The sequence below is a fragment of the Mastigoproctus giganteus genome, chromosome 4 (genome assembly GCF_048544385.1).
Source record: "Mastigoproctus giganteus isolate SK-2022 chromosome 4, ASM4854438v1, whole genome shotgun sequence".
In the NCBI taxonomy this organism is placed as follows: Eukaryota; Metazoa; Arthropoda; class Arachnida; order Uropygi; family Thelyphonidae; genus Mastigoproctus; species Mastigoproctus giganteus.
This window is the reverse complement of record NC_143578.1, coordinates 130,656,925-130,684,005: the sequence shown is the minus strand read 5'-3', so window position 1 is coordinate 130,684,005 and position 27,081 is coordinate 130,656,925. Positions and strand designations below refer to the sequence as shown.

At 37.6% G+C, this 27,081-nt stretch overlaps 1 protein-coding gene across 1 annotated transcript in view; it reads right to left on the bottom strand.

Annotated features, from left to right (window-relative positions):
• Window positions 1-27,081, bottom strand: part of LOC150087064 (glutaryl-CoA dehydrogenase, mitochondrial) — a 119,798-nt gene that overhangs the window by 41,960 nt on the left and 50,757 nt on the right. Inside the window, exons 5-6 of the mRNA XM_090371792.1 lie at window positions 18,533-18,642; window positions 6,980-7,109 (exon numbers count right to left, since the gene is read on the bottom strand). Of these exons, the coding sequence (XP_090227918.1) occupies window positions 6,980-7,109; window positions 18,533-18,642 (240 nt within the window). The remainder of the gene's footprint in view (window positions 1-6,979; window positions 7,110-18,532; window positions 18,643-27,081) is intronic.

Genomic DNA, 27,081 nt, shown 5'->3' with positions numbered 1-27,081 from the left:
TTCTTAATGCAACTGCTACATTTGGAAAAATAACTGTAAGATCGTTTTTAAAAATATATTGTAACACTTCAAATGGAGTAATATTGTCTTAAATAAAAATTTGAAGTACCTTAAGTTCTTCAAATAATGCTAAACCATCAGTATCAGACTCATTACGATCAATATCACTTAATTTAACATATAAATCTTTGCAGTGATTTAATAAATCGTCATATGATCATTTTTTTAAATTCAGAAATATTATAAAATATTTTCAATATTTCTAAACCTTTCAGTTAACGAGAAAATTGTTGTGTCCATAATTTGAAAGAAAAAAAATTAATTTTGAAATTTTGTTGCGGATCCTGAATAGATTCCTCTACTTTTATAATCAAAATGACGTATTTGCAATCTTTTCCTTACAGTGCCTACTTCTGGAAATGAAGTGTTAATGCCAATGATAGTAGCCATATCAGTAGTGGAATCGAGAAATTTTTGAAATGCTTCCTCTGTCCTCTTTTCTTTAAAATATTCTGTGATTTTTCCATTGATAGGGGTGTAAGGCAAGGATGTTCCATGTTGCCCATACTATTTGATTCACATGCAGAAGCACTGATGAAGCAGCTCAAAGAAGAGCAGAAAGGAGGTGTAAAAGTAGGAGGTGTAAAAGGAGGTGAGAAGATAAAGGTAATAAGATTTGAAGATGACTAGATAGTTAATAGCAATAAAATCAAGGTAATGTTAATTTCAAAGAGGCCAGGAAGAGGAATCAAAACAACATCAGATGGAATAATATTGGAACAGTTCAACAGATACAGATTCTTGGGAAGCATAATGACAGAAAATGGAAAAAGCCTTGAAGAAATAAAAACAAGAATTGCAATGGGCAAATAGGCATTTGGTAATAGAAAAGAACTATTGAGAAGAAATTAAGAAAGTAAATGGTGAAAACATTAATATGGACTGTTGTACTATATGGCTCCAAAACACTGGGAAAGAGGATAACAGACGGCTAGAAGCTTTCGAGATGTGGGTGTGGAGGAGAACAGAAAGGGTAAAAGGGTGGACAGAGTGAGTAACGAAGAAGTTTAGAGGAAAGTAGAAAAGAGAAGGTTAGTGAAGAATTAAAGAGGAGACAAAATAAATTTATAGGACATGTATAGTGAAGAGAAAGTATGTAGAGGAAAGGGATTGAGGGATAGATGTGTGGGAAGAGAACTGTTAGGAGAATTGGAATGATTGATTGGAGAGGAAATTATGCAGGAATTAAAAGAATAACACCAGATAGAGAAGCATGACGTCAATGGAGACCTGAACCTGCCTGAGGACAGAGAACTCGGGGGAAAAAAAAAAAAAAAAAAAGATTTCGTAACTGCAAAGTATAAATATGAAACACAGATCCAGATAAGCAAATTAACATGTTTGCAATTTCATGTACTGTATTTATTTCTAATTAATTATTTGCCTGCCATGTTGAATAATGGGATCATCTGATTGGTTGATTGCATTGATCATCTGATTGGTTTTAACCAATTAGATGACCAGGGTAACTTTGGGAACAGGCATTTGGATAGGTTTTAAGAGTAACACTAAGTTGCAGAATGGTAATCCCTTTGGCTCTTAATTTTTGCTTAGCAGCAGCACTAATTGCCTAAAGGACAGAGGTGCTGGCCTTTAGGCAATTAGTGAAGGCAAAACAATGCGTTCCCAGTAAAGTCTCTAGTAATCTGTTCTTTATATGGAAATTTTATTCGTTCTATTGAAACTGTTATAAATGCAATTACCTGCGGGATTTAAAAAGAGTCACTAGATAGAATATTTCTCTATAAAGAAGTTTACTAAACAGAGGTCCGAATTGTATATGTCAATTTTTTTTTTTTGGCGCCCTCCTGAACTGCTGCCCGTAAGCGACGCTTACCTCGCCTACCCACTTGCGGCAGTCCTGTGTGGTACCACACAGTTGCTATTTTAATCTTGGATTGCTGCTATCCATATGTAGTATCTTGCATTTTTCAATGTTAATTCAATTGTCACTGCTCAGCTAATCTGCCACAACAGGATCTTTTCCAGATCCTATTGCAGTAGTCTACCCTGATTACTGTCGTTCACCATCCTGCAAACCTTTGTATCATCTACATTAGGCCTGATATGCCTTCATCAATATCATTATTAAATATTGAAAACAATAACAGGCTCAGCAGTGACCACTGGAAGACTCCAATAATATTTGTCCAAGAAGAGTAGTACCATTTATAAGAACTCAAATTCAAATTGAGGAAAGACAGATGTAGGATAGACGTGCGGAAATTTGCCTTTAGCCAGCGGGTGGTTGGTTGGTGGAACAGACTTCCATCCCTTGTGGTGGAGGTTGATAGCCTAAATAAGTTTAAGGCTCAGCTGGACAGGTATTTTGAACGAACAGAGGGGTGAAGTGGAGGTGGGGGTTTTTTTTTTTTTTTTTTTGGCTGATGCTGCATAAGCTTCCTTTCTTGCATCAAATGCCTCTACTAATGCTAATGCTAACTCTCTGTCTTCTCTTACTTAACCATCCCTTTATCCATAGCAGTAACTTGCCCTTAATGCCACACTGCTCCACTTTGTGCAGCAAATACTAAATCAATATAGCAATTTGTATAGGAAAATACTAAATGCCAGATAGTTTTTTATAGGAATCTCATATGCTTTCAGATGATGCCCAATATAGTATTCTGCACAGCTGCTTTCCAATGCTGGCACTGAGAACAAACTGCTTTTGATTTGATGTTTTTTATTATTAGGAAAGATTGCCACAATGAAATATAGCTTTTAATCACTTTGAATACTTTCTAGTAAGCAATCAAAAATACATAACTCAAAGAAGATGTTTTGTCTCGTGCATTCCACATCTTTCTCTATCACAAAATATTTCTGAAAATTGTTCCTGCATAATTAGCGCAGCTCAGAGAAAGCTAATGCTCTATGATAAACAAAGCACATAAACATTCAGTACATAACACTATAACTCTTCACTCTGAAATGCTACATCTATTGTTGCATTTCTTTCCTTGCACTGCACATTGCTCTTATGATTATTTGTTTAAAATGTTTGACTGTTATTTGAAATTGAAAAAGATATCTACATGCAATATATAAAGCAAACATATTACCTTTTCCAGATTTCATAATACATAGAAAACCTTGGGCATATACATCTTCTGTAGTATGTTAATTAGATTTGTGCCACCAACAGGAAAACAAAAAAATGGGGGGAATATATGCTAGATGTAACACAGAAAAAGTCTGTTTGTGCAATTCAGATATTTTATGCAATATACATTAGCAAACCTGATAACAGATAAGACTGATAATCTGTTAACAAAAATAAGCAGAAATTTTCAGCTTTTAAACCTAGAATTAAAAGAAATTTTCTAGAAATTTTCATTTAAACCTAGAATTAAAGCCATATACTTTGCTGTTTTACTATAATTTTGCAAAAAATGGGGGGTGGGGTGGGTGGGGGGTTTAGAAGAACTATGTTAAAAACATGAGATGGGGGGTATCAAAACAAGTCGAAAAGACAATCTCCATTGTACACTGAGTAGAGAGAAATCATGGGATACCTACCTAGTAAAGGATAGGCCCATCTTTCACCCGGATAAGGGCAGTCACATGGCGATGCATTGGGTCCACTAGTTCACAAAAGTGCTCCACAGGTATTTCCATCCATGCTTGCTGCACCACTGTCCATAATTCTGTCACATTCTTGACAGAATTATGGACAGGGAGCTCAAATGGACCTTTCCACAGCATCCCAAAGATGCTCCTAGGGTTCATGTCCAGTGAATGGGGAGGCCATTCCATGGTGGTAAAATCTGCGGAATACTCTTCAGAACCATGTTCTAGTCACTACGGCTCTGTGGGGAGGTGCATTGTCTTGCTGGAAGAGTCCATTGCCTTCTGGGTGTACGATGACTATGAAGGGATGTAGAACGTCTGCAAAGATGGACACGTAACCTGGACCATTCAGAGATGCATCTAGCATCCCTGAATGAAGTTCAACTGGCACACGTTGGGACCTGTGGTCCCAACGTGTGCCGATTGAACATGCCCTAGACCATTACCGACCGTCCACCTGCCTGAACAGTTCCTTGTTGACGTGATGGGTGCATAGTTTCATGCAGTTTCCCCAGACACACACCCTCCTATCCTCTCAAAATAACTGGAAACGGGACTGATCAAACGAGAGCTCCAATCATCCAATACCGATGTTCTTTCGCCCACTCGAGGTGTACAGTCCTGTGTCGTGCTGTTAGCAATGGGACTCTGGTGTGTTGGCAGCTCCCATAACCTATTGCAGCTAATGATCGCCAGATGGTCTTAGTGGAGACATTTCTGGCACCTCCCTCATTGAAGTCGGCAGTGATTTGTGCCATTGTCACTCTCCAGTTGGCTGAAGCAATGCAAGACAGAAGTTGACGGCCATGTTCATCCACCACCTATCTCTGCCCACAGCGCTGTCCATGATGAGATGTTATTCCGGAACTGGTGCACTCCTGATACACTCTTGATACTGTCGAACGGGATAGTGCAATTTCTGTACCACCTCCACGACATAGTGACCCATGCGTTGGGCACCCGCTATCATCTCTCTTTCAAAGTCGACTAACTCACAAGGTTTATCCATACCGACATCGAATTACTGTATACGTGAATGCAGTGAACCTATATACCTGCCAAGCAGTGGGTTCGTCCACCAGCAAGAGGGGTGACAGTGTCACATTGCCCAGGAACCAGGTATCCCATAAATTCTGTCCTTTCAGTGTAAATCCAGAGAGTTGACAATCCCTCAAGAAATTAGTGATTGCAAACACTTTATATGCCATGTCAGTTACTTTAATAATTAAGCATACATGCCAGGCTCTTGTTCACATTCACAATCAGTGAGAATTATAAATATACCTTCCTCCTAATGCTGATGCCATGCGTAAAAGGAGTCCGTAACTGTTATCTAGCATTTTCACAATCTATTGGTTTCCTCCTGCTTCCCTTATTCTCTACTTAATCTGATTGTCAAAAGCCTATTCCACGGTTCTGTATTTCTCCTTTTTTTGTTTCTATTTAACGCCACTGTATAAGCCACATAAATCGCTCGGTATTGTAAAGCTTGGAATACTAGGTCCAAGTATGGAGACTGCACTAAAAAAACAGATATCAAGTTTCCTGAAAGGGCCCAAAGATGGGCCATTTTGCAGAGCTCACCAACAGGTTGGTGAGCTCTGCAAAAGGACACTCGTATGAGGAAACACTTCAAATATTTGAACTACAGAGCTTGACAACCAGGCACCTTAGAAGGGACGTGAATCAGATCTATAAGGTTCTGAGAGGGGATAGTTAAAAGAATGAAAGCAAAAAATTCACCGTTATATGTGGTTTCAGAACTAGAGGCAATAAATTCAAATTATATTTAGACTGGATTATAGGAAATTTTCTTTTAGCCAGCAAGTTATTAATTACTGGAATAAGTTACACATGTGAGGAGGGAAACATATAGGTTGTTTATTTTTTAAAAATATTTATCTTATTATTACTTAACTCTTTTTTTTTTTGCAAGCACACCAAAATCCTGTGGCTTTCTTACTGTATGGCTAATGCTAATATCAACTCCCCCACCTCCCTTTAGTGAAGTTCCTATCACTATAAGACTGGGCATATTCTAATGATTGCCATGTTTTCTTTAGTGGTCCATTTTGAAACGTGGTTGTTGTATCCTTCTGCGTGAGTTTCAAATATCTTTTTCCTATCTCTCTTATTGTATACCTTGCCATATTTAGCATTAGCAAGATTTTTTTTTTTTTTTTTGCTGATGCATCAGCAAAAAAAAAAAAAAAAAAAAAAAGCAAAACACTTCCCACTTCACCTATTTCATTTCCTCCAATAATTCGTCTAGTTCTTCCTTGAATTTATTTAAGCTATCAACATCCACAACAACAGATAGAAGTTTGTTTCAACAGTCAAAAGTTGGCTAAAGACAAAACTTCTGCACATCTATTCTGCAACTGTCTTTCCTCAATTTCAATTGTGCCCCTAATGTGTGTGGTCTGAGCAAGAGGAAGAATCCTATCAGCATTGAACTTGCTCATTCTATTCATACATATTTTTATACATTACATGTCATCCTCTATTAAGTTGTGATGTCAGTTCTTTAAACACACTTCATTTTATTTATCGGCTTAAAGGCAACCTTCAGATCATACTTTTTGCAGATGTTAGTTTTCTTTCACCTATCCCTTTCATTCATGGAACAACTAATTTTTTGTAAGCAACATTTTGTGTTGTTTTATAACCCTTTTTAGAATATTCTTCTACGAGCTTGTTAGTTAATTGACATGGGTAACCATTATTCAATAAAAAAAAGACTACAAACAAGCTAAGGATTTTAATCAGATTTTGAAAAGTATTCCAAAGCATTCCTAGAAAGCAAAATAAACTGTTTTCATTTGTTTGTTTATGTCACCAACCCAGACGGAGGAGAAAATTATTTAGATTTAGATGTGAAAAATATATTTTTCTAAAAAAAAAAAAACATGAGATGAAAAAAATAAAAATTAAAAATAAATTAGAAGCCAACTGTTATAGTATGAAATTTTAAAACAAATAATATTAATCAAATATTTTTAATATGTGGCCATATTGGTAAATGCTTGAAAATTAGCATAAAAAAAACAAGCTAGAAATATTTACTGCTAGCTGTACTATCCATCAAAATCACACTCCAAAATAGCCACTTAAGTTTTAAATCTTTATTTTTAAAAAAAATTGCTAAGAGTATAAAAATAAAATTTTGTAGATAAAGGTCCCCATAGTATTGTTAATCAATAAAAAGAAAGATTAATAACACCAAACAGTAACTATGTCTTGATTTTCGAGCATCTAGAGATAACATGTAATCAAACATAATTACTTAAATTATAGCGCGTATGTACTTGGAGTTAATAAAAAATTTTAAAAAGCAATTACTTACCATGTTTTGTTTCCATTTAATATATAAAGTTTATTCTTTGGATCATATTTTGCTCTTGTTTCCAAACCAGATGGATTACTTCCATGATTAGCTTCACTTAACCCAAAACATCCTATTAACTCGCCATGCGCTATAGACAAAAACAAATGGAATCAATGAACAATATGATTTTCACTTAACAAGTTTCATAAAATATTATTGTTATTTAATTATTATTAGTATGCAGATAAATATTATTTATCTGCATACATTATGAGTGAATCTGTATGCAGATAAGTATTATTTATCTGCATACAGATACACTCATAACTGTAAAGACAATTAAGTAAAAATAAAGCTTTATTGAATACTTATGGGGAAAGCACTATACTTATCTGGGGGTGGCCAGGAAATATATAATAATACACTTAATAGCAAATGAGCCAGGAGTTTGTAGGAGTGGATAAGTTACCAATGCCATTCCATTAGTCTAAAATTACTTCCTGTACTGAAACAAGCTGTCCTGTAAATGCTCTGACTTTCAAGTATGTAGTGTGGATTAGGAATAAGGTAACAATATAAAATATCTATAAAATTGTATGTACTTTATGGTCAGCTTGCTTGTTTTTCTGGATGAAAAACTTGAGTTTTTAGTTTCACTTCTCTTCCTGGTAGGCCACTCTATGTTCAACTTAAAATTTCTGTATTTTTTTTTTTTTCCAAGTTTACATAACTTGCAATTTTTAGAATATGCAGGATGATCTTCCTTGCAATTAGGACAAACTGGAGATGTTTCAGTACAGCCTGTTTGAGTGTGATCCTGGGATCCACATTTTGGGCATATTGTGTTTCCTTGATATGTTGTCTGAATTTCTGTATTGAATTTGGAACATATGGGCAGATATGACAATTTAGATAACCAGCTTTAACAGTACAGCAAACCCTAGCTAATCCAGTTACAGTCAATCAGGATGTTGAATAATCTGGATCAAAATACGAAAAATTCCATTCACACTGAAATATACATGGGATTTATGAAGGCAGTTGAGTCACTCTGACTGCGCAGAGAGAGAGACGGAACACACATCACATTATCTTGCATGTTGTTAACTCAGTTGGACAGGTGTAATGCTTATATTGCTTCATTTGTGTACTTCTTTAAAAGTATATATGTACATAAGTTAACATATTTTATATATTATGGGTTTACGTAATTGTTTGCTAAACCCCAATGCCATTGCCTTGTCGCGGCCCTTGTACACAGATGGTTCCATCGTTTTTCTGATAGTCATGCCTTTAATGCTATCAGATGTGCCTGCAAAATCTAATAGCTCCCTTTGTTCTTTACGATGTTGCATATGATTTGGTTACTAACGTAGTAAAAAAGGTAAAGGGCAGCCATTATCAACCCACTGCAGGATGGAAGCCTCCTCAACAATTCATGTTGAGGGAAATGGACCATAATCTGCCATGCTGGTCCAGTGCGGGTTGGCAGATCGACCATATTCAGCAGTCAGGGGTTTGAACCCCGGTCTACTCAAAGAGCGTGTGCTACTGCACTCCCGCTCCTGACCACTCAGCTACGGAGGCACTAACATAGTAATGGCTCATTAAAGATTTAACAGCTTTCACAGCTGCACCTTTTTCAAACTTTTGAATAATTTAAAGTTTTTGTTCAATTGAAAGCACAACTCCTTTGCATTTGCCCATCATTTTCATGATTTCTAAAAAAAAAAAAAAATACTATAAAAAAAATTTCAACATAAAAAATTTCTCCTGACATAAACAACAAAACAAAATTAGTCTTTTTGCAGTGTGATGGAACACAACAATCCACGAAACTAAATGAGTTGATCCCAGGATCACACATTTGTTTTCTTGTGCCGGCAGGTGTGAAGACAGCAGGGGCTGTGGGATAATAGGTACATTCATCTTCCAATCATGGCTTATAACACCACTTCTTGTTGCTTATTTATGATTTGCAAAACATCTGTCGAATTGAATTTTATGATTTCCAAAGGATATTTTTTTTTTTTTTTTTTTTTTTAACTTTGGAGTCGAAGTGTCCCAGTTAACAGAATCTGCTGTACAACTTCTGAGTCTTCTATCAATGGATAAATGTCCTGTCTTTTATAGTTTTTAAATAAAAGCTCTATAGTGATATATGTTTTTTACTTATTTTCATCAGGACTACCTAAAACATTAAATTATCTATTTATTTGTGTTCTAAATTTTTTTTTGTCTTTTAGGGCAATCTTTTGCTTCACTAATCCGGATTATCGCTTAATCTGGATGACCTCTCCCCCAATTAATCCACATTAGCGAGGGTCTACTGTACTGTATTCGGTAAATTTGGAGTACTGGAAGTGAGTATTACATTATACTATATATATATAGTATAATGTAATTTTATGTGTTGGAATGAGATTCCCATCCCTACGAGTCAGAATTCTCTTAGCTTGTACAACCTTTTGATCTTTCAGTTCTTGCACAAGCCCCTCTTTTGTTACATTCAACAGATCCCACTCAGAGATAGCACTTTTGGAACTATTTAGTGTTGTGTGGGGAGAGATTTTAACAGGCATTCCCCAAAATGTTGTAACCTTTAACAATGATTCTGAATGTTTGACCTGTGTTGTTTCAACAAGTAAATCCCCTAACTATAATCTTTTAACCATTTTAGGTGATCCAGCAGAATTTTCTAGGAATCTCTGTATTATAAATGGAGAGAGAGTTTGCTCACTCACTGGTTGACTAGTTAAGGAATGGACAATGAGGAAAGTTGGATACTCTGCTTGCTGATTGTCTTTTTTAAGCACTTATGTTGCGCATTACCTTGATCAGATTTATACCAATCTGTAGTATTTGAGCTTGAAGGCTCTAATGCTGGATAATTTTCTTTATCCATGTCAGCTCCTTTTTGCCCTAGGATTTGCTTTTCCAACCAGGTTACTGGTCCTAGTCGGGGAAGGCAGGAGCAGTGCAGCTTGTGGCCAAGCATAGGAGTTAGCATGGTTAGTAGACTAATAAAGAGTAAAGAAAAAGGGTACTTTTCTTTTTTCTGGCTCTCTTTTTATACTTTTAAAAAGTAGAGCGAATTAACAGAAAACTTATAAAATGAACTAAAACAAGGAAAAACTCAATCACTCTAGGAAGTTGCCGATTGCTTGGCCATGCACTTGGCACCCAGGGGCCTAATTTTTCTTGATTGTGTACTCATATATTTTATATCTTCATATCCTCAGACTTGGTGCATTGTGGTTAGTTCGTTGATTGAGGATTTTTTTTTTGCCGCATCAGCATCTATGGCCACAGTGCGACATACATATGGTAGGTATGGATGTTATTTCTTACAGGTAGCGATAATTTCATAACTAGGACTACAAAATTATTATATATTTTTTTATTAGCCGCATTAATCATTTTGAGAAAAGTAACGATGTTTGAGACATTTATTTTATTACTGAAGATTGAAGCAAGTGTAAGAGGGTCTTTCGTTATATCAGTAGAGAAAAGGTTCTGGCATTCTTCTGCATATTTTGTGCATTCGACAAAGATACGTTTCACGGAAAGTGTAGTGTTACAGTAATGACACTGAGGGGGAGTCTCCTTCTTAAGAGATAACAATGAGTAATGTTAGCGTGGCCTATTCTCAAGTTTTTAGTTTGAACTAATTTTAGATATTTATTTAACATGGTATACTGTAAGATAAGCAGCCTCCGTAGCCGAGTGGTCAGGAGCGGGAGTGCAGTAGCACACGCTCTTTGAGTAGACCGGGGTTCAAGCCCCTGACTGCTAAATACGGTCGATCTGCCAACCTGTACTGGACAAGCGTGGCAGATTATGGTCCATTTCCCTCAGCATGAATTGTTGAGGAGGCTTCCATCCTGCAGTGGGTTGATAATGGCCGCAGTTAACTTTTTTTTTAACTGTAAGATAGTAAAGTAATTATGAGGAATTGTGGGAGATGTAGTTTATTTCTTTGGCAATTCTTTACTTTTTATGTAATTTTAGTTTACTTTATTGTTTATTATTAGTTATATTTTGTAGTTTGCAATAATATACCTATGTAAATATAAGCAGACGTCATTACGGAATTTTTAGTGCGAACAACCTGGAACACTTTGGCGAACCCCCAGGGGTTTGTAAAACGGCCGATCGGGAACTGCTGATCTATAGGATCTGTAGCAGTTTTCGCAGCTAGATCAGCACGTTCATTTCCAGAAATTCCAACATACCAGGGATCCAGCAAAAAATGACTTCTTGTTTCTTCCTATTTAGCTTAGTCATGGTATTCCAAATCTGTATGAGTAAGGGGTTATCGTGATTTTTATTCTGCTGTATAGCTTGGATAGCACTAATGGAGTCTGTATAGATCATACTGTTCAATATATTTGTTGATAAGGTGAAATTTAATGCTACGAAGATAGCACAGAGTTCTGCAGTGTATCTGGTGCATTCAATGGGGAGTTTTTTGGCTATGGTAAGGTTGAGAAAAACTGATGCTGCACCAACATGAGTGTCAGTTTTAGGTCCATCCGTGTTATTTGGTTTTTGGAGCATTAGCAACTAAGGCCATATTGCTCCGGGATATGCGGTGGTCATTCCCTGACCTTTCCACATCCTCCGTATTTGGTGGTGACGGGCTCGAACCCCGGTCTAATCAAGAAGCGTGTGCTATGCACTGTTGCTCCTTCCCACCTGGCTATGGAGGCGCCATCCATCCGTGTAGATTGGCTTGTACTCTGTGTGCTGGGTTCTCAATGCGGCATGAATTTGCAGTATGTTCTGTTGGGGTAAGGTATGTTTCCCCAATGATGTGAGTGAAAGGTTGCACTGCAGTATGTGATACATCCAAGGCAGGACTGTATGAGAAGCAGTAGGCTGTATTATGCTAAGGTCAATCTGCCAGTCACTGATCAGGGAAAGCAGGTGTATCCCTGTTGATGGGTAGGCTCTATAAAGGTTCTCCCATTTGGACGAGAAAAGTCCATTCCAAGTAGGGTCGTCCCATTGCCCTTTGACTTTTGCTGCATAGTTTAACAGAAGCATTTGTCTGCGTAGATCTAAAGAGGTTTCAGTTGCCTCAGGCGATGTACGAAATGCCCCTAGTGCAAGATGAAGGGAACTGTGGTGTACGGGATCAAGCCAATGAAAGGCACTTGGTCTAGCAGAGCTGTAGACCACAGAGCCATAGTCTAGATGTGACCGTATTAATGCATGGTACAAATGCAGTAGTGTGTAATGGTTGGCTCCTCAAGTTGTGCTAGATAGTTCTCTTAAGGTGTTTTGCTTCTTAAGGCAAGTAATCTGGTGCTGTTTTATATGTTCGAGAAGGTAAGTTTTTGGTCAAGAACCACACCAAGAAAGCGGACACTACGAACCACTGGGATCATTTGATTTTTTAGGCGACGTTGTGGGTCTGGATGTAGGTTACGCTTCCTACAGAAGTGTATCCCGACAGTCTTTTGTTGTGAGAGGCGAAAACCATTGTTTTAGGACCATTTTACAACTTTGTCGATGGCACCTTGCAACTGTCTTTCTACCATATTAGGCGAATGGCAGGAGATACTGAAGTCATTGGCATACAGAGTAGTGGACACTATCTGTGATAGATCCTGTGTTATGGAGTTCATTGTTATGTTAAATAGGGTAGCACTTAGTACTGAACCTTGTGGGACCCCTTCTTCTTGGATAAAATTGGAAGATAACTGGTTGTTGACTCTAACTTGGAATGTATAAGGAGCAGATTGTAATGTGAATGTCAGCAGCTACATGGATGGCTACTGCCTCAAGTGGAGAATTCAGTGAGACGCAATTGGAAGGAACATGTGGGTTTACTAAAACAGCTACAACATCATGTGCAGTATTTTGGTGGGTTTTGTCTTTTCTAAAGATATTATACTGAGACAGTTTTGGTGTATCTTGAGGTTTTAAATATGTCTCTTGAAGGCAGAGACATATTGGCATATATTCAGAGGTGGTTGTTATTTGGTTTTTAGGAGCATTAGCAACTAAGGCCATATTGCTCCGGGGATATGCAGTGGTCATTCCCTGACCTTTCCGCATTCTCCGTATTTGGTGGTCACGGGCTCGAACCCCGGTCTAATCAAGAAGCGTGTGCTACGCACTGCCGCTCCTGCCTGCCTGGATAAATATTCAGAGGTAAGATCATATACGTCATCAATATTGGCATGGAAACCAAGACAATTTCACTGAACTATTGTGTTCATTATTTGTTTCTTGTTAGGCTTTCAGCACATTTTCATGTTGTTGAAGTTCTCTGATTTTCACTCTTGTTTTTATCTTTTTTTGGAAAGTAAGGCTTTCCAGTGCCCATGTCTTTGACAAAAATTTCTAAGACACCATCATCTGCAGATTTTTCATTAATATCCATTTTCTGAAGTTCTAATTTGTTTTTCTTTGCATTCTTGATCTGGGGGGGGGGTAGTTTTTCGCGTGGTATGGATATTGGTGTATTGACTGCTTGAGTGTGGGTTGTACTATACATGGTTTTCATGTAATTTGAGAAAGACTCTTTTGGGGGGGGGGTACTGATAATTCAATTTGCACTGCTGTTGACTGGTATCTTTTGGTGATTTGGGTGTATATAGGTGTGTTTGGATGGGTTGATGGTGAGATGATCTGCTTTGCTTCTTGATAGCAAACACTGGTTTGTTTTGTGCTTCTGAATAAGTTTTTTGTTTTTCCAGCACTTGCATGTTCTGGCATAGGCAGGGTGGACTTTTTAGTTTGGGCATATTGGTTGAGGGACAGTACAGGCTTCGCAGCCATGTTCTACTGAAGCGCCCTTTACACAAGTAGGGGTTTCCTGGCAAGCTGTCTGGGAATGCCTGTACTTTTGGCATCGGAAACACTGTAGTGGGTTTGGAATATAGGGTCTGACATTGCATACCAGATATCTGGCCTTAATGGACATTGCGGTGTGTTAAACGTCAAGATGAGATTTTGTGTAGTGGTCAGATTGCCATCTTTTCTGGTGGAGATTCTTTTGACTTGAATCACTCCTTGATCTTTGAGTGCTTCTGGCATTTCTCTTCAGATACATAAAATAAATCCTGGTCTGAGATCACTCCTTAAATAAATCCCAGTCTGAGATCACTCCTTTAGAGGTGTTTAGTGATCTGTGGGGTGTCACAGTTACTGGTAAACCTGCAAAGAGATTGATGCTCAAAGGTCGCTCAGAATGATTGGCATTGGAGGTCTCGATAAGAATATCTCCTGACCTCAGTCTCTTTACGGACTTGGGAGATCCAGCTTTACTTTCTAATTCCTTTTGGACTCTTAATGGTGAGAGTTTGCCAATTGCATTTTCACCAGTTGAGTGAATGATTAAGAAAGTTGGAACTGGATGTGCCTCTGTCTCAGTTTTCTGGCATTTGGAAGTTCCTGCAATGGAACTATCTTTCTTTTTAGATATCTGCAGTGCGTCTGGCAGTCCAGATAAGTCAGAGTTGGAGATATGGGCCTATAATTTTGAAACAGAAGGATCTTTTCCTGGTTTTGGTATGGCAATAATGAAAGAATGGCGCCAAGAAGAAGGATAGGCATTTTACAGAAGATCTGATTGTAGAAGATCAACAAGGTATGCAAGTCCTTTTCAGGTAAATGCTTCAGCATAATGTAATGAATACCATCCAGGGCTATGGCACTACTGGATGATCTATTTAATGATTCTTTGAGTTCTGTTAACGTAAAGGGTTGGTTGTATGGGAAGGAACAGTGCATGAAGAAATTAATTTTATGCCATTCTGCAGTTGCTTTAATGTTTTGGAATGAGGATGCATAGGAAGCAGAAGCAGAGATTGTGGAGAACGATTCTGCTAATGCATTAGCAACATCATCAGGGGTTGATAAGTCTTTCCCTTTCCAATGAAGTATTGAAAGGGCAGCCAAAGAAATTTGCCATTTAGGGCCTTTATCCTTCTCCAGATGAGCCGTCTGTCGGTGTCTCTTGTTATGGTTGAGGAAAAAGGCAATCCATGAGTTATGTTTCACTTTATGTCTAATTTGTCTTATTTTAAGTCTCTTATAAGCAATTAAGTTACTGGTGGTAGGATACATGTGGAAATTATTCCAAGCACGATTTTTCTCCTGTTTGGCATTAAAGCACTCTGTACTCTGTATTCAACTAGTGATTTCGATGGGTGTGATATGTCTTGGATTTTGGAATGGAAGCATTAGCCGCAGTCAGAATCTGGTTGGTTATGTAAGTGGTTACATCATCAATTGGTTTCTGTTGAATATAAATTCTATCTAAAAGGATTTTGGAAGAACAGCCATCCCAATTTGCTTTATTCAACTTCTAACTGGATCATTGATCTCCTTTTAGAGTTACCACTGTTTGTATTGAGCAAATGATTGGAAAGGGATCGGATAATACCGACCACATCATAATTGGAAAGATGGACGGTGAACAAATTGATAAGTAACTGTAGGAGTAGATCCTGTAGGTAGGTGGATATAGGTAGGAGATCCAAAGTTGAGTAAATTCCTCAATCAATTTGGCTTTTCTGTCCATTGTAGTGGACCCTCACAATGGATGGTGTCCATTAAAGTCTCTGAAAAGACAAATTGGAGTTGGGAGTTGAGTAATGAAGTTGTCAAGTTCTGATTGCGGAAATGGTAGAGATAGTGGAATATAGATGGAAAAAAGGGTAACTGAAATACTCGCTGCAATGTGTGCAGCCACAGCTTCTAGACTGGTTCTTAATTGGACTGGTCTGGATGGTACGTTAGAATTAACAAGAATGACTCCTCCACGTGCTGAAGACTCTGAGTTCCTATCTTGTCTGCAGATCGTATAATTTGAGAATTTTGGTGAAATTTTGGATGATAAGAATTCTCTTGGAGGCATATGCCTATGGGATTGAATTGAGCTAATAAGAGCCCTTAAGTCATCGGAATGACTGCTTAGTCCTCAACCGTTCCATTGTATGATGTTATGCATTATTTAAGTTTGGCTGAGGACGATTCATCGGTCTTTTTGTGTGCTGGGCAATTTTTCGTTCTTTTTTTGGGAAGGAGGGGCATCCAGTGTCCATAGTGTCATTTGAATGAAGCTCTAATATAGGTTCCTCATAATCAGAGTGTACATCAACTTCCATACTGTTGATTGGCAATTTGATTTTCTTACTGCCTTTGGTAGTTTCTGATTTTTTGCTGTCATGTGATGTGGTTAGAGTATCAGTTGGGATATTAATTGGAGCGTTAGTTGCTTTAACCCAGTTTGTCGGCAGAGAGGTGTTTGGTGGGATCGACACATCAGTTTGAACCACAGTTGAAAGATGGTTTTGGGTGCGAGATGCATAAGATAGACTAGGTAGGGTCAACAAAATTTGTCTGCGTTCCTCAGGATATGTCACTTTATGTTCAATTTTGTACTTTTGAATTTTCTTTCCAGTTTTCCACATATCACATGACTTAGAAAAGGCAGGATGGCTTCCTTTGCAGTTGGGACAAACCGGAGTTGTGGCTGAACAATCTGCTTGTTTATGATCCTTCGATCCACATATAGGACAGATTGCGTCACCTCTGTATGCCTGCTGGGGGTGGCCATATTTCTGGCATTTAAAACAGCGAAGAGGATTCAGGATGTATGGCCGAATTCGGCAGTTTAAATAGACAGCTTTTACAGAGGATGGCAAATTAGGAGTGCTGAAGGTTAAAATGATGGATGAGATTTCCATCTTTTTTAATCATTATGCGCTTCGCACTGACTACATTCTGATTACTAAGTTCTTGGACTAATTCCTCCTCAGACACGGCAAGTAGGTCCCACTCAGTGATGACGGCTTTCGATGAATTTAAGGTATTGTGGGGGGTAACAGATACTGGCAGCCCACCAAATGTTGTCTTTAATAGCCACCCAGAATGTTTGGAGGTGGTTGTTTCAACAAGGAAGTCTCCTGATTGAAGTCTCTTTACCATTTTTGGTGATCCCACAATTGATTCCAAGTATTTTTGGATCATAAATGGTGATAACTCACCAGAAAATTAGGTAGGGTAGGACACTGTGCAGCTCTTCGAAGTCTTTTGGGTTGATTCAACTCATTATCATTGGATATTACTGGCTTTGAGCTTGAAGGCTCTAGAGGTGGATAGTCATTTATAACCATGGTTGCTCCTTTTTGCCCTGGAGGTTAGCTTTTCCCCCAAGTTACTGGCCCTGCCACATGGAGGAGGGAGTGGTGCCACTTAGTGACCAAGCGGCTGGATAAATTAATTTGTTAGTTAAAAATTAATATATATACTAAGAAAAAGAAAGGTGATTTTCCTTTCTGAGTTCTTAGAAAGGGAAAGAACTCTCAAGATCTGTAAAGTACACAACCACTTATAATAAACTGAGAATTTGAAAGGCACTAGAAATCAAACAGAACAAAATCACTGGGAAAATCACTCTATATATCGCTCAGGAAAAATCGCTTGGCATGTGGGGCTCCACATCATAGTAACCAAGCAAACTGGTCAAACAAGATTTCCCCTTAACAAACCCATTCTGTATTTGAAGTATAATTGCAGTCTTCTCTAGATGATCCTACATTACTTTTCTTACCAGAGAAGTCCATTATCAGTGACTCCATTATTATTCCTGAAAGAGAAGTTAAACTAACATGTCTGTAATCACTCTTTGTCTGTGTCACCCTTTGATTCCCTTTTTGAATTGGGGATACATTTGCACATCTCCAGTCTGTGGGAACCTCCACTGAATCCAAGGATGCTCTCATAATTACGGTTATAAGGCTTTGCTTACTTTCTTCGCTGCCTCCCTCAATATAACTGGATTGATCCCATCCACCCCAGGTGTCTTTCTTATGTTTAACTTCAACAATTTCTCTTCCACTCTCCTCTCAGTTATTACAAAATCATTTAGCTCCCTGTTAGAACTTGATAAACTTCTCACATCCCCTTTCCCTAAAGAATTCCTCATGTTTCAATGTAGATGCAAAATACTCATTCAGTTTGCCAGCAACCTGAGCAGGATCATCAATAATGAGTGGACCAATTTGATGCAACCCTCTTCCTTCTACATAAGTAAAGATGTCTTTGCATCCTTTGCAAAGATTTCTCATAATTTGCCTTTGCTTGCCCGATCTTTGTGACTTGAATACAGACACTAGTTTATATCTACCATAGGTTTCTATGTCGCCCGATAATTTATATACATCCCATGCACTTTTCTTCCCTGTCACGAGTTTTATCAGTTCAGTTGACATTGATTTAAGCTATATATCTTGAAGAGTATTTCTTAGTTGGTTAAACTACTTCAGTATATGGTTAATACTGTTTACAAAAATGTGTTTTTACATCCAATTTGCATGTTATTTGAATTCAAAAACCCAAAGTAAAAATATGATAAAAATTCTATCAATTTAATCAATTCATGGGAAAAATTCAATCTCAACTGGAGAGGCATGCATTTAAGAATTTCTCCAGTATCCAGTGGAATTCAAACAATTCAGTGAATGAAATGCAAATGTACAAAATTATATATTTAGGACAACTCAATTCTAATTTCATAAAAAGTGCTAAATGTAAACACTATTACCTTACCTAATTTTGGCAGATATTTCTGTTTTTGTTCCTCACTTCCATATTCATAAATAGGATGCATTACTAAGGAAGACTGAACACTCATTGCTGATCGATAACCACTATCTACCCTGTGAAAAGAATCAAATTAAAAGTGCATATGCTTGGGCAGTTTTATTATATGCTGTATCTCATTTCATTATTTGAAAATAAAATAAACACAATATTAATTTATCGCAATCCCTTAGAAAAAACTTTTGACCACAATTCTACTACTGATTTCTGGTTAATTTTGACTCACATCTTTCCTTAAAAACTTTTATTACTGTTCTTTCTGAACTGAAACACCAGCAAATTCAGCAACTTTAAATTCAGCTACAAGATGATCTTTGGACCTGCCAAATGCTAAAATTCCTTTTTACCACTCACTGACATCTTTTTTGTGTTATGCAGCAGATCCTATCTGGACCAGCAGCAGTACTGGATATTTTATTGAGACTCTAAAAGTTCTGTTGATGTGAATGGCTGGATATATGGGTATGAAACTGTCATAGAGAAATTGATCTTATGCTGTTCTGCAGATTATTTAATTTGCTGAAAGACTGGGTTGTAGGTGGATACTGCTGATGTGCTGGTGAATGATTCGGCTAAGGCATTTGCTATTTCTCCCGGCAAGGACAACTCTTTCTCTTCTTGGTTTAGTATTGAAGTTTAGTGGCACATGGACTATGTGAGTCATAATACACCAGTTCATATGGTGTGATGTGTTTCACGGGTGTTTACTTTGGACTAAAATTGTTCCTTTTAACCTGATTTGTACTTCATTGAGTTAGTCTGTTGCTTATGTTTACTTCCTTAGAGGAGGTGATATAAATTAATAGCTTTAAGAAAGTTGAAAACGTCTGTGAAGTCATCTCTATCATTCAAGAGAGCCGTTGGGGCAATGGTGTGATGTGTCCTATAAATATCTTTGAAGGCTTGTTTGCGTTCATTTGCGTATGTAGGACAGTCTGTTAATATGTGTTGAATTCTGTCACAAGTCTGACATTGTGGTGATTCGAGACAGCGCATATATAAAAGAACATGTTAAAGGATCAACGCATTTAAGATCAACAGTGATCACAAAACACTGATGATCACCGCTATTAATAATATGGATGGAAAATCAGATCAGAAGCAAGTGCCCCTGAGTCCAATGGCCATTCAGGCAAAAGCAAGAAGTATTTATGAAGATATTAAGGATAAGTAGTCAGAACCCCAAGCCAAGTTCATGGCAAGCAATAGGTGGTTTAATATCAAGCATCACGCTGGTTTCCAAAACATTAAAGTATACGGTGAAGCCACCAGTGCTGATTGTGCAGCTGTAGAGAAATTTTGTGATGTTTTGGAAAAAACCCCTTCCTAAATCTCCAGAGCCTTCAACTTCGACAGCAGCGTGCTTATCAAGCTGGAGAGTTAATTCTGGCAACGATGCTCAAAAGTTAAAACCTGCTGATTTTATTGCCTGTCTCCTCTCTCTTGTGTGCACGAGATAAAAAAAATTGAATAAATAATTCTATTTACATGTTCATCAAACATTTCTTTTTTGCTTCAATCAAATTCAGTGTGCATAATTGAGAGTGCTGCATAAGCCTTTAAGAAAATTCTGACTTACGTAGAGTTCCGTGGAATGCAACCCTTACATAAGTCGGGGAGTGATTGTATATGGGAGAGGCACCAGTAGCTATATGCAGTGCATTATGATGAATTGGGTCCAGCCATTTCAGAGCTGTTTTCTGTGCTGAATCATACACTGGGGCTCCATATTCCAACTTTGATCTAATTAGTGCTTTGTATAGGTTTAGGAATGAATATCTATCTGCTCCCCATGTTGATGAAAGGATTTTAAGTATGTTCAGGTGCTTTGTACAGCTTTTATGTAGCTCACGGATGTGCTCCACGAATGTGAGTTTCTTATCTAAGATTAGTCCAAGAAATTTTGCTTTCAGCTGCATTGGTATATTTTGGCCTTCTAATTTTAATTCAGGGTCAGGATGGAGATTTCTTTTGTGACAAAAATGCACACATTGTTTTTTGTGTTGAAAGTCTGAAACTGTTATCTAGTGCCCACTTACATATATTGTTGACTGCGCATTGCAACTGCCTCTCGATAGTTCTCATGTTCTGTGACTGACTAGAGATACCAAAGTCACAACATAAAGTGCATGTAAAACTGAAGGAGGGAGTTAATTTGTGATCAAATTAATCTTTATGGCAAACAAAGTGCCACTCGAGACTGAGCCCTATGGGACGCCGTCTTCTTGTTGGTAGATTTTGGAGAAAGAAGTTTGTATTTTGACTTGAAAGGTTCTGGATAAACATAGAAAGATTGCCTCTGAGCCCAGAATGGTGCAAATCTCTTAAGATCCAATATCTCCAAGTGGTATTGTAAACTTTTTCAATGTCAAAAAATACTGTAACCATATGTTGTGATCTGTTAAATGCACTTCTAATGTTGGCTTCTATCCTAACTAGGTGGCCTAGTGTAGACCTGTAATGTCTAAAACAATGTTGCATGTTTGTGTAGATGTTATTTTTCTGTAAACACCATATCAATCTCTTATTTATAATTTTTTCTAGTAATTTTCCTAAACAACTGTGAGCGATATTGGTCAATAGTTCCATGGATTTGTTAGGTCTTTGTCAGGTTTAGGGAAAGCTAGTACTATTGCATGGCACCATGTATTTGGAAGTATATTTTCTTGGAATATTCTGTTATACAGTTTCAATAAATTTTCTAATTCAGGCTTGTAAGGTGCTTGATCATGTCGTAATGTATGAGGTCTAGTGTAGACCTGTAATGTCTAAAACAATGTTCAATATAGAATCGCCCTCACCTACTTCCACATATCACAGAGTCATAATATTTTGTGTGTAGCATCATACATATATCTGTACTAAAGGTGTAAAATTTCAGTCCTGTGTCTTGTTTTTTTTTTTTTTTTTATGAAAACCCCAAACACGAAAGGTATCAAAACCTATAGTACTTAGTACCGTGCATGGGTTGAAGGAGAAGTATGGGGGGAGGGGGATGCTGGAAACTTTGCTCTAGAGACTAAACATGGGTTTCACCACTTCAAGCCTCCAATAAGCAAAGTGGTGGTATTTCACCGATTGATGAAAGTCATCTACTTTTGGGGTTTAATGGTGCAAGAGCAGCTTCGGCTATATTGCGCCTGTTCAAGTTTTGTTATTTCCTGTTATACTGTTACTGATTTGACATATTAGATATGATTGGTTAAGTTTATTAAACTGAGGTATGAAAAGAGTTCACTGGCGTTTGATTTTTCTCCCATAATGAGCTCAAGGCTTAATGGCTCATTTGAATGCAATTTGAAAGCTGATTGGCGGGCAATTTGGTATCGTGGACATTCTATGATGTGCTTCACTGTTAGTGCGGTCAGACACTGAGGGAATTGTGGAGGATCGTCTTTCGTTAAAAGGTAAGAGTGTGTTAAATGTGTGTGGCCAATGCGAAGCCGGGCGAGGATAACCTCTTTGTGTCTGTTTGACTGAAAACTTGATTTCCAGGATTTCTGCTGCTGTTTGATTTGGTATAATTTATTGTTTGTTTGAGATTTCCAGGTCTGCATCCATATATTTTCAGAGGCTTTTTGATTGACGTTTTTAAAGTCATTGAGCGGAATTTTATGCAAGTGAGAGTTTTCATTTGATGGATGTTTTGCAGCATCATCTGCACGTTCATTGTCAAGTATTCCAGAATGTCCAGGGAGAACCATAATCTAATTTAGATCTTATCATTGCACGATAAATGTGCAAAAGTGAAAAATGATCAGCTCCCCATGTCATGGCTGATACAGGCTGATGCTGATACATGTTTAATTTCTTTAAGCACATTGTACATAGATATTTTATGTGTTCTAGGAAATTTAATTTGTGATCCGTGATTAGTCCTAGTAGTCGGATACTTTGTTTGAGAATAAGAATAAGAATTGCTTATTCTTAGTTCTGGGTCAGGATGCTTTCTGCAGAAGTGTATTGCCACTGTCTTTTGAACTGAGATCCGATATCCATTTTAGATGGACCAGGACTCTATTTTGTTAATAGCACATTGAAGCTGCCTCTCGATTGTCCGTATATTCTGTGAGTGACATGATATTGTGAGGTCGTCAGTATACAGGTAGGTTTCTACTGTTGCTGGAATAACTTCTGTTATAGGGTTGATTTTGAAAGGGTTACACTGAGGACTGAGCCTTGGGGGACCCTCTGTTCTTGATTGTATATTAGAGACAGAATATGATGGTAGCAGACTTGAAAAGTTCTTTTAGTCATGAAATTCTGAAGGAACTTCGGTAGATGGCCTCAAAGTCCTAATTTGTGTAATTCATGAAGGATACCATATCTCCAGGTAGTATCGAATGCCCTTTCAATATTAAGGCATATCATTACAAGATGTTTGTTTCGGAGAAAGGCATTGCGAATATTTGATTCAGCTTTTGTCATTATGTCTATTGTTGATCTATTTTTCCGAAAACCGTATTGGCTAGGACTAAGGAGGTTATGGAAGTCAAGAAACCATGTTAACCGATCATTCACCATTTTTTCTAAAGTTTTACCTAGACAGCTAGTGAGGGCAATGGGGCAATAATTATATGGGGTTTGAATGGTCCTTCCCAGGTTTTGGAAAGGCCAGTACAAACGAATGTCGCCAAGAGTCTGGATATGTATCCTCAAGGTATATCCTATTATATAGCAGTAAGAGCATGCATACAGAATTTTTAGTGAGGTGTTTAATCATTTGATAGTGGATTCCATCCGGACCTGCTGCACTTTGCTTAGATTTGGTTAGGGCTTTATGCAATTCATTTATAGTAAAGGGTTGGTTGTATGAAATCTCATGAGCCGCATAGAAATTAATTTTGTATTTTTTGATTTGAGCTTTATATGTTTGAAAGAGTGGTCTGTATGATGTCATTGCTGACAATTCCTCAAATGTTTCTTCCTAGTAGATTTGCAATTTTTTCTGGTTCAGTTATGTCATGACCTTTCCAGCTTATGATCAGTTCAGGGACGGTTGAATATTTGCCTGAAATTTGTCTAATTTTATTCCAGATTAATCTGCTGTCCGTATTTTTATTAATTTTGCTTGCAAAAGATATCCAGGACTCTTTCTGAGATTTACGGCGTATATAGCATGCTTTTGCTCTGGCTTTCTTATATTTTATGAGATTAGTGGTGGTGGTGGTGGGATACTTTCTGAATTGATTCCAAGCCTTATTTTTTTCTTTCTTTGCTTCGAAGCATTCTTCATTCCACCACTGCTTATAATGTTTATGGAACTGGTTAGCTGTCTTTGGTATTGCAATGTTTGCTGCAGAAATTATTTGATTTGTGATATGAGAAACAGCATTATTGATATCAGAATGTCTTATGATTTTCTCATCTAAAGAAGCAGCACATTGGTATTTTTCCCAGTTTGCTTTGCAAAATTTCTATTTTATACCTCTTATAGGTTGCTGTACATCATTTGCTAGTAGGTGACAAATGACTGGGTAATGATCACTGCTATAGGGATCATCAGAGACAGACCAGTCAAGGAGAAGAAAGAGAGCTGGGAAACAGATGGTCCTTGTGTCTTAATTTGTTTTTCTCTTACAGAGCTGAACATGTGATGAAGTAGCATCATGGACAAAGTTGAAGCCAGAGCTGTAATCTGGTATCTGTTCTTGAAGGGGAAATCTCCTAAAGAAATCCACAAGGAGATGACTGCTGCATAAAAGGATGAAGCTTCATCTTATGGCATTGTGAAGCACTGGCATAGACAGTTTAGGTGTGGTCAGACATCAGTAGAATCTGAGCCCATTCCAGGTCGTCCCCATTCAACCACTTATGACAGCACGATCAGAAAATTGGAGTTGTTAATCATGGAAGATCGCCGGATATCTGGGCGTGAATTGTCCCAGGAGGTGAAGATTAGTGTGGGCTCTGTTGAAACAGTCCTTCATGACCAACTCCATTTACGGAAATTGAGTGCAATATGGATTCCCCGATTATCGACTGGTTTCCAGAAGGCTGATTGACAACAGAAATCACAAACGTTGTTAGCCCCGTGCCAAAAAAATGAGGAAGACTTTTTCTCTCGTCTAATCACTCAGGATGAAAGATGGATACACCATTTCGACCTTGAAAGTAAAAAGCAGTCCATGGAATGGCGACATCATGGTTCTCTCCCCCCAAGAAGGCAAGGGTCCAAGCGTCAGCAGGAAAGGTCTTGCTTTGAGAGAGACAGTGTTTTAGTATTAGTATTAGCAATGGCCACATTGTGCAAGGAAGCCTATGGCTTATGCTGCACCAGCAAAAAAATAAATAAATAAATAAATAATATAATAATAAATAAATAAATAAATAACAAAAAATAAAATAAAATAAAATGATAAGAATAAAATAATAATAAGAATATAAAAAAAAAAAAAAAAAAAACAATAATAAGAAGAAGAAAATAAAATAATAATAATAATTAATAAATAAGAGAAAAGGAAATGGACAACCTAAGCATTTCCCTCCTCCTGTAGGTAATTATCCAGCTGACCTTTGAATTTCCCCAAAACTGTTAGCCTCTACCACCCATGTAGGCAACTTATTCCAGTAATTTATAACTTGCTGGCTAAAATAAAACTTCCTGCAATCCAGTCTAAACATCCCCCCCCGTAACGAAATTATGGCCCCTTGTTCTAGAATCATTTATAACTGTGAAAATTTCGTCCGCATTCATTTTGCTTATACCTGTCAGAGCCTTAAACACCTCAATCAAGTCTCCTCTTAGGTGCCTAGTTTCCAGATGAGAAAGGCATAATAATGACTGATTACCTGCTGAAAGGTTGAACAATTACAGGTGCCTATTATGCCAACTTACTCACAAAATTTCAGGAGAAAATCAAAATATGTAGGCGTGGCATGCTGTCCAAAGGTGTGAGAATGCATCTTGGTCTTCATAAGAGACATCTTCTCCTGGCGGAATGTATAATGAACATATGGTTAATAGGAACCCTGGATATTGTACGAATTGCTATCTTGTCTAATCAGCTATTTATATGCACCTGCTGTGTTGGTATTCTGTCATTTACTAATATAGCAACTCCTCCATGTGTTATACCTTGAGTTATTCGGTCTCTTCTGTACATAGTTCCTGATATTCAGGGTATCTTGTTGTTTAAGGTACATTTCCTGGAGACAGATACAGATTGGTGTGTACTGGGTAATGTAACTGGGTAATGTAAATATCGGTTTCCCGGTATTTCCCAAAAGAGATAAAAGTAAAAGCTGTTGAAGCAAAATCCATGCTGAAGAAGAAGATATCCATATCTTCTTCTTCAGCACGGATTTCAACACTTCATCATCTAACTTTCCCATTTTCTCAAATTCCATAAATTCGGAGGTAGGTTTATGATTACGTGGTCCTTCATTACTCTTGCAAGGTTGGAGGTTGGAGTATCTGAGGCGATTGAGATGGGTGTGTTTACTGTTTCCTCATGTTTATCTTGTTGTTTTGTTTGAAGTAAGTGTTTGACTTGTGGAGATAAAGATTCATTTGGAGGAACTGAGATTTCAGTTTGACATTCCACTTATTTAAATTTAATCGTTACTTGTGCGTACATTGATCTACTGGTTATAGCTGGCTGGACCATTTTTCTTGCTTTGTGGTCTGTTTTGTATTTCTTTTTTTCCATCTTTCACATGTTCTGGAGTAGGCAGGATGTTCTACTTTACAATTTGGACACTTTGGGGTTGGAGCTGGGCAGTCACCAATCCTGATGTTCTTTGGGTACACATTTAGCACATGTCGGTGTATTTCTACATGCAGTCTACGAGTGTCCATATTTTTGACATTTGAAAGTACAGTCGGTCCTCGTATAACACGTGTTTACATTACATGAATTCGATCATACACGATTTATAAATAGGGGAACGTTATCTTATATAACACGAACCGAATTCGCTTATGCACGATTCGCCTTTGTGTTTACAAGAAATGGCAGTTGAACGCGGAATCACCCCAACCGAACGCAACACGATAGGAATGAAGAAGATTCTGAAAATGTATTTATGTGTTTTATATCAGTGAAGGAGAAACACATTTCACCATAATAACGTAAAAACCCACACAATTCCAGCTATCGATAATTTGCAATTGCAATTAGATCGAGTTTACGACCAGTTTATAACAGATCACTAGCAGAAACGCAACTGGAAATTGTTTTTATTGTTTTATGGTAGTAACCCCTAGAAATGTGCTTTAATAAAATGTGAGGTGTTAATAGTGTATCTCGGCCTTTACGGTGTTGTTTATTCAGTTGCTACACGCGCGCAGCTTTGTTTATGTGTATTAAGCGTGCCTCTTCGTTTTGTAATTGTGCGCTTTAAAAATGAGTAAAATACTTAAAAGGTGTGAAAAGGAAGCGTCCTGGCGAAGACACTGCAGATTCAGAGAGAAAAAGAAAACAATATCGATAAACAGAGGCGGACTGGGTCAAAAATTCTTACCCGGGAAAATTTATAGTGGCCTCATACTA